Source organism: Ictalurus furcatus, chromosome 8, assembly GCF_023375685.1.
Source record: "Ictalurus furcatus strain D&B chromosome 8, Billie_1.0, whole genome shotgun sequence".
Classification (NCBI taxonomy): Eukaryota; Metazoa; Chordata; class Actinopteri; order Siluriformes; family Ictaluridae; genus Ictalurus; species Ictalurus furcatus.
In genome coordinates, this window is record NC_071262.1 from 9,310,654 (window position 1) to 9,319,358 (window position 8,705).

At 37.5% G+C, this 8,705-nt stretch overlaps 1 protein-coding gene across 1 annotated transcript in view; it reads left to right on the forward strand.

Moving 5' to 3' along the window:
- Positions 1-4,911, forward strand: part of gabra4 (gamma-aminobutyric acid type A receptor subunit alpha4) — a 39,741-nt gene extending 34,830 nt beyond the window's left edge. The window contains exon 9 of the mRNA XM_053630553.1: positions 3,854-4,911. Coding sequence (XP_053486528.1) covers positions 3,854-4,387 — 534 coding nt within the window. The 3' untranslated portion in view covers positions 4,388-4,911. The remainder of the gene's footprint in view (positions 1-3,853) is intronic.
- The last annotated feature ends 3,794 nt before the right edge of the window (positions 4,912-8,705 follow it).

Below are 8,705 nucleotides of genomic sequence, written 5' to 3' on the forward strand. Positions count from 1 at the left end.
TTTAAGAATATTCACAGCTTCAAGCTGCTGTCGACCTCATAGTCCATTAACGGTTGTAAAATCACAAATAAAAACACACCAGTTGAAGACACACTGATCGCTGATTAAATGTAAGAAGTCCTGGTTTGAGAGCATACTGTGGATTTTACTAAGCTGCCTTAAAGCCACGTATGTGATTGGTTCCATCTAAACCCATCAGAGCTAGTCCTAATAAGGAATGATTGCAGACTGATGGTAGTTTAGTGTAACATCATACGGATAACAGATTAATGGGGTTGCCTTGGCAACGGAGCCAAGGCACATCTGTAAAGACTTTTACCAAGCTACAGAAAGAAGAGGGGAAACAAATACTATTTTTCTAGACAGGAATAGATATATGGGTTTTTATAACTGAGTATAAGTTTGCTAGATCTTTTCTCTCTCTCTTTACATTTCTCCTTTAATTAAGTTATTTTCATTCTGGAAAAAAAAGAAAAAACAGACACAGGAAACAATGTTTCTTTTCTAGAAGTTTCAACAGTGATTTAATACTAGTTAAAGGAGATTATAAAGTCATACTCCACACACATATTCTACCCTCAGAGGAATAAAGGATTTATTAAAGGCTGTAAATTCCAACTGTAGACATTTATGTTGTACGACTTCAAAGGTCAGGGCGCATTATTGCTCTAAACATCAACACTGCATCTTTCACACTGTGACACCCCAAGGGTGTCCTCCAGTTTTGAGACCATATCAATCGAGGACATGTGTTTTCAGTGCTTCGCTAACCCACATACAGTACAAACTTGCAGTGCCTACCAGAATTATTGACACCCTTCATAGAAATGAGAAGACATCAGTGTATGAAATAAATAAAAACATTTCCACTTCATCAATTGGAGAAATTCTTACTTCTAACAAAACATTATTTGCAATAGAAATATTTTTATAACAGTATTGTTTCTTAAAAAATATATGTGCCAAAATCTATCTATTTATCGATCCATCTATCTATCTATACAAACAAACTGTCATTATTAGATTTTTTTTAAATCCCCTTTTTCCCTTTTTAGTCCTCTGGGGCAGATGGAATCAAACTTCCCCATGTGCCCCACTTTATACTTTATTTTTTTCATATTTTTGCATTCTGTTAAAATGCAGAGCTCCTACATAACATGCGTTGATTGTCAGGTCTAAAATGGTCATTTAAATGTATGGGGTTTTTTTTGTATTTTCCATTTCACCCACACCTCACCTGCAATTTGCCCAACAGTTTGAACACCTCTATACCTTTGGGCTATAAATATGAGGTTGCAAAAAGAACAGCCAAAAGATCAGAATTTAGAATTTAGCACAGTCCAGTTTTGTTTTGTTTTTTGCAGCTGTCAAGTTTCAAAATCAACTGTTAAATGCAAGGTTCATAACAATAAGCTGTTTGGATGTGTTGCCTGAAAGAAGCCCCTCCTTAGAGCATCTCACAAAATGCAGTGCCTCAGTTTCATCAAGCATCATTAAAACTGCAATTGGCATAATGTGGTGTGGTCAGGTGAGAATAAAATGAAACTTTGTGTACATGCAAAGCATCAGCATGTTTGGCAACAAAAGAAAACTAGATATAAGGATAGCCTAGGGATCACCATGGGATTACTTTACTGTAGATAGTAGCACACAGACACCTTAAAGATGGCTGTAGATGTTCTTCCTTGGATACCCCAAAGAGAGCAATTGCTAATAACAGTTTACACTCAGGCCTGAAGAGTTGATAACTTCAGTTTGATATAAGAGACGAAGTTAAAATGCTAAAGATGCTCATACTCTACTCAAGGTTTCTTCCTCTTGTCACCTCAGTGAGTTTTTCCTTGCCATCATTGCCTCTGGCTTGCTCATTAGGGATAATCTGCTTTATAACATTATCCATTTTTAAAAGCACTATGTAAATAAAATTGAAACTGATTTAGAATTGAATAAGGAAAACGAGCTGATACCATTGTAAATGATAGGGGTGGGTCATCGATGATGGGATAATTGTGTGGTTGGTGGCTCAGTGCTTTTGTGAATATTGATGGCATTATGGATTCTGCTAAGTACAGGTACCCTGATTTTTCATCCCAAAGCTGGTTAAACAAACCAATAGTTATAAACTGTTGGGTTTTTTTTATTATTATTATTATTATTATTTTAAATGTTTTAAAATAAACAAAAAATCTGTGTTTTTGCAATGGCCATCTCAGTCTCTGGATTTGAACTCCACTGAAAACCTGTGCTCTGAAGTTGAAGAGGGGCACTCATGCACAATCCTGAGACTATAAAGGAGCTCAAAATGTTCTAATAGACCAAAATTGTTAGACATTACAGGAAGAAAATTCAGAGCTGTTATTGTGTCCTGGGTTGGTGTCACAAAATATTAATTAAATTTTAATTTTACATTTTAATATAAAAAAAAAGTGTTTAGTAGAATAAATTGCACTGTTTAAAAAAATCTTTTAAGTAAAACAATACAATGTTTCCCTGTATGATTCATCTCAAAATACCAATTATTGCAACTTATTACATTTAAATTTCTGCTCATTTCCCTGAAGGGCACCATTAATTCTGGACTGTACATACACATTCACAGTGCAGTGTGGAGTTCTGCATTTCTCTCCCTATCCCTTTGTATGGTGATGTAAGCTGTGTGGTTAGTACAGTTCCACACGCCTCCACGTTCCCCCCACTGACAGTAGAATAACACATGCAAAAGCTTCCTACTGATGCATATGCATGAAAACAGGCCTATGCACATCTACAGGAGTTGACGCCTGAATGGACATGCATCGTTGACTGTAGAGTCATTTGCATTTGAATAAAAGTCTTTTCTCTTTTTGTCTTGCTTAATGCCTTTTCATTTCTTATGACAGCACACCAAGTATTTAGCTTTACTTCAAATATTGTAAATAAATAATAACAAGCTATATCTTAAATAATGTGCATAAATAATTAAAGTACAAACTACCATTCAGGTGTGAGGTTAGACATTAAATGTGAGATTATGTCATACAATAGGTCATACAAATGTATAGGGCAGCATGGTGGTGCAGTGGGTAGCATTGATGTTTCACAGCTCCAGGGTCTCCCGTTAGATTCCTTAGCGTGAGTTCCTGTCTTTCATATGCACTCTTCAAGTACACAAGGTTTCCTCTGGGTTGTCTGGTTTCCTCCCATCTCCCAGAAACATGGCCAGGATAACTCACCCCTAGGTGTGCAGGAGTGAGTGAATGTGTGTATGTATGGTGCCCTATAATGACCTGGTATCCAGGGTGTATTCCCACTTCACTCCATGTGTTCCTGGGATAGGCTCTGGATCCACAGTGGCCTTGACCAGGAAATGTGGTCATTGATGAGATTTATCCATCCATTTTCCATACTGCTTATCATATTCAGGGTCATAGGGGAGCCTAGAGCCTATACTAGGGAACTCAGGGCACAAAGCGGGTGACACCCTGGATGGGGTGCCAACCCATCGCACACCCATTTACGCACATCAGACAATTTGGAAATGCCAGTCTGTGTACAATGTACCCCTAAAGCACAGGGAGAACATGCGGGGTGGGAGGGCGAATGTGGGATTCGAACCCCCAACCCCGGTGGTGTGATGCAAACTTGATTTTTTGAAGATGTTCATAAATATCTCATTTTCAAACGAAGTTAAATAAATACTATTACGCTACAAAAAAATACAAAACCATAAATGAGCGATGAAATACTGCTGTTTATCATAAATTAATAATGTTAATGAGACTTTGGGGGAAGATAAAAAATGGAAGAAAGGAATAGTTAAAAAGTGTCTTGGTTGTTATCAGCTAAACACCATGTCTTTTTATTTCTCCCACAGCAAAACTCAGACACTAATGGCAACCTACGCAAACGTGTAAACTCCACGACTCAGTCTCAGCCCGACCCTAAGGGCAGCCAAAGAAATGAATCCTGCAGCAGGAGCTCTATGGCTGTTTCCAAAGAGCTCCAGACAAGCCAATTATCCTCCAGCTCAAGCACAACAGACAGCCCCTCAGGCCAAACACGACCCCATCCCAAATCCTTCACCCAATCCAAAGCACTCATTCCAGCTTCAGCTTCCAAAACCACTCCCCCTGCTCCGCCTTCAGTGCCAACAGTCCCTGAGCTCTCGTCAGCCAACACACCCACCAGCTCTGGTTCTCTTCACCATCTTCTAGTCCCAAAGTTGGAGAATATGCAGAAAACAGAAGCCAAGGCTGCATCCAGCGCTCAGCCTGCAGCTTCTATGGGCGGGGCAAGCAAGATTGATAAGTATGCACGCATCCTTTTCCCAGTCTCCTTTGGGGCATTTAACATGGTGTACTGGGTGGTATACTTATCCAAAGACACAATGGAAGCAAAAGGAGCCTAATCACAGAATTTTCTGATTTTGTCACATTTCTTGAAGCCAAACTGCAGATAAAGGGCACAACATCCCTCCAAGGATTGCGTCAAGCAAATTCAACACAATCTCTTGAATCTTCTATCAATGAATGGACAAACAAAATAGCCTGGACAAGCACCTCAGATGATCATCTGGGTAACATAATTCCAAAATCTTTTAGAGGTTGTCAATGAGTCTTTTCACTGAATGAGCATGTGGATATTTAAATACAGTCTTAGATTTACTGGCCCTTTGTAAAACTGGTCATAAAATGGCAGACACATTTATTATCGAACACGTAGGTGTAGGGATATTGCCACTGAAAATGGAAAGATAAAAGGAAAACCATTACAATTTCATCTATTTTTCTATTAGTATGTGTGTGTTTTCTGGCAAATCTCCTTTGAAACCACAATTTGTTTTCATGTTGAGACACATTTGTATGTGTTAACAGTTAACAGGCTGTCTGATGGATGTTGTCAGCAGTGAGGAGTTTACTCATGAGGAACTTGCTTTGTGTGGGCAGATATCCGAACGTCAATAGCCGATCTGTATGCATGTCTTTTATTTCTCTCAGAAAACTCACTAGCTAGTTTATAATTTATTTTCTTTCTACTTTAAGTATAGTGCTTTTTATTTTTTGCATTGAATGTTGCACAGGCATTTTACATCTCCGCAAATTAAATGGCCACCTGGCACCAGTTTGCACCACAATATTTTTGTTAGCTTTTACAAATCCCTTACTATATAATGTTTTTATTTTCTTCCATGAAATAGTGGTTCGCTGGATGTGTGTAACATTGATGAATGATGAATGACAGCATGGATAAATATACAGATCCCATATCGCATATGAATAGGAAGCATTGACATGTGCTGCGAGTGTCCATACTAACAATATATATTATGTATGACATTAATATTATGTTTAAATAATTATCCATTTTCTAAACATGCGCGATGCAAATTTACTGCATTATAAGAATATAATCTTCATTAACCATAAGATGCTAGCCCTTATTGACATTTTGGTGACTAACATTCCCATTATTTTGGATATGTGGGAACATTATATGGCTTTTCTGGAACCATTATTTGTTACAGCCTCCAGTTACTTGGTCATTAACTCTCAAACCCATGACTGGTTTTCCAGCCTATTACCAGCACCGGCCTTGAGTCAGCAGGCCTATACTTCATCACATCCTTTAATCATACCCATATTGATCATCCGGCCATTACCAAAACAGCCCAACATCCTTCATTCAGCTAATTTAATCTAAAATGAGAATGCATTTTGCATTCCTAACCCCAAGCCATTAACGATGAATCATTTTGTTATGAAGATTTTTCCTCCATTACTAAGAGAAAGGAAGAAAAAAATAAGAGGTTCTCTTTGTGGTTTTGTTTTTATGCTTCTGTTCCTGTTTTTTTTTTCCTTCTATGCTCTATTTCAGTTCCTGGCTAAGCATAAAACAGGGCATTTAGTAGTGGAGGGTCCCTGGGGGGATGGCACGCTGTTCCAGACACTTACCTCTACTACACTTATAAAAGGCACCAGAGGGCTTATTACATTTCATACCCTTTCCGTTTCTTTTCAGTTTGACATTTCTCGCCACACTCTTCCTCTCACTTACTTTCATTTTCTGTGTGGATGTGTAAATAGAGGACATTCTCTGTGTAGTTTGTGGACAAAGCTATCAGCAGATTGATGGAGCGTTCCAAAAGTCTGCTATTTCTGCCTTCTCCGGAAGTGCACTTGAGTGTGAAATTGACTTTGTGCCCTTGCTTTCACCCCTCCTAAAAATATTCTCTCTCTTTTTCCTCAAACACACACTCACTCACACAATCACTCATTCACAGACAGACATTAAATTCTCGTTAACCTGCCAGCCTCTGGTGTACTTCCTATTTTTGTTTTTTCTGTCTAAACAATTGATGCTAATATGGATCACAGTGGAGTCACAATGCAATTGAAGGATTTTTACTATGACTATTCAGCCATTATTTTAGCCTCTCCTTTGTAGACTGGAACAGTTTGTGGTAAAGGCCTGGGTCTATGTACTTGACAGACTGCAAGGGCTATTTTCTCACAATCCTTTCACCTACAATGTAGTGCTTAAGTTGATTCACTAGGCTGTAATTGGCTTGTTTAAACTCAGTGCAGCTTAATATAATTTCTGTTTTCAAAGTATTTTAGCTACAGTTTCCCACAGATTATTTCATCTATGATGTGACAGTTTTGTGTTAACATGATAAATTGATCAGCTTTGTATAAGTTCTGTTTTTCCTAAAATTTTTATCTTGCTTCTTTACAATGTTTGTCTCTCTTTATGCGACTTTTTTAAAAATCAGAAATGGTATTGCCCTGTAAATTCTACCCAGAATGCTCTCTGCATGCTCTCAGACAGATGGGGGACATCTTCTCTTATAGTTCTACCACAGCCACTCGAATAGCAGAGGACATATAAGAATCTTCCTTGGTAAAACTGTACTCAGTGTACCCTGCAGAGTGTAGTGTGCAAATACCGTAGTCTCTCCATGGATTGCACAAAAAGAGGGGGAAGAGAATAACCAAACCGAGGACTGAACATGGATTATCCTTTTTCATAAAGACTCTCTTTTGTGAGGGCATGCTACAACCAGAGGAGTAATCAATGCTTCCTATACATGATATCAATAATAAAATGTCTTTGTAAAAAGAAAAAAAAGGATCATATACACCTTGTGTTTTGTAGTCAAAAATGATCATTTAATATTGCCCTATGCAAGGTAATTTACCTTAGAACTGTTGTAAAGAGCAGCCACCTCACCGTGTTTCTAAAGATGGGGTCATCATCCAACTTAAAATAAAGAGTGCAAATATAACAATAAATCTGCACATCAGTCATGTATGTATGGTCTCTTCTACATATGTTTTAATTTCAATAACTTGTTCTTGTGGAAATGATCACTGAGGGAAAGGAAAAAGTGCCAAATTTGGCTTGCTCGTTATGTGTTATGAATGCCCAAAGCTTTAAGGAACATATAAAACATCAAAATGCATTATTACAAGAAGCCTCGAGGTTTGCTTCAAAAACATCTGAGTACACAACATCAACATCAATATTTCATTATTCACACAATATCCCTTGCAGCCATAACAATGGTACATGTGAATGTAGAAAATGGAGCGTGTTACAAATACAAGTTCACCTTTCCTCAGTAAATCAAAAATATGCAGACTAATGATGTCCGGTTTACGGCCTTGTTTCCCTGTGTGTGGTAATAAGCGTCTCTCAGTTCCTGAAATGCAATTCTGCTGAATGTAGACATCATTACAGAACTGATGACACTTGTAGGTAACAGCAGCCCGTTTGTCATACACCATGAAACTTTGTTATTTTTTAACCTTCAATAAAAGTCCAACTTAAAAGCAGGAGAAAGCCACGGCTGAAAGTGAATAGGCAGCTCAAGAAAAGTAATTTCAGCCCAGCCTTTAAGATAAGTAATTCAAGATTCTGTGCTTTAAAAATGAGGTGTCTGGATGTATGACAGGAGAAGGGCACTGTGCTCTTGGTAATTCCTGTTTCTTTTTTGCCTGTGTCAAAACTGTACCTTCTCTGAGAAAAAAAATTGAGATGCCTTGAGGTGTTCTGTAGAAAATGGTTTAAATACTTATACTTATTTAAATATAGAAGTTTTAAATACTGTAAATCAACTTTCATAACTGAAGTAATATTGGTACTTGTTCAATATTCAGCATGAAATGCCTAGGTTCAGGGAGTTCAGGGTGTTATTTTGGCTCGTTGCTGTTTGAGATGGTAAAGCCATGTGACTGTGTTGCACTCAGAGTGTGTGTGTGGCTCATCTGTGTTTTAGAGCGGTTTGATTTACAGTAACTGCCGCTCCACACCAACTTCATCTCTTTCTGTGCTGTGAGTTTGAGTCACTTATAACCTGCATTTAGACACAACACGCGCCAGATTCACTTTGGTTTTACGTTAGAGTAATCTCAAACATTTTTGTGGGCAGAGGTTTACAGCATTTCACCTGATTGGTAATGAGAAGTGAATTTAAAAAAAACTGTTGCCTACTAAAAGGAGGTCTTTCTGCAGATTTCCGCTAAAATAAAAGCCACAAAGTCTAACACATAAAGGTGAATTAAGTCAGAAATATATTACTATTGTTATATTACTATTTGTACCCCAAATAAAAATGTATTCATTATTATTATTATTATTATTATTATTATTATTATTATTATTATTATTATTAAGTGTGTATATAATATACATATTTTCTTCTTTGCAAAAAATTCTGTACATTT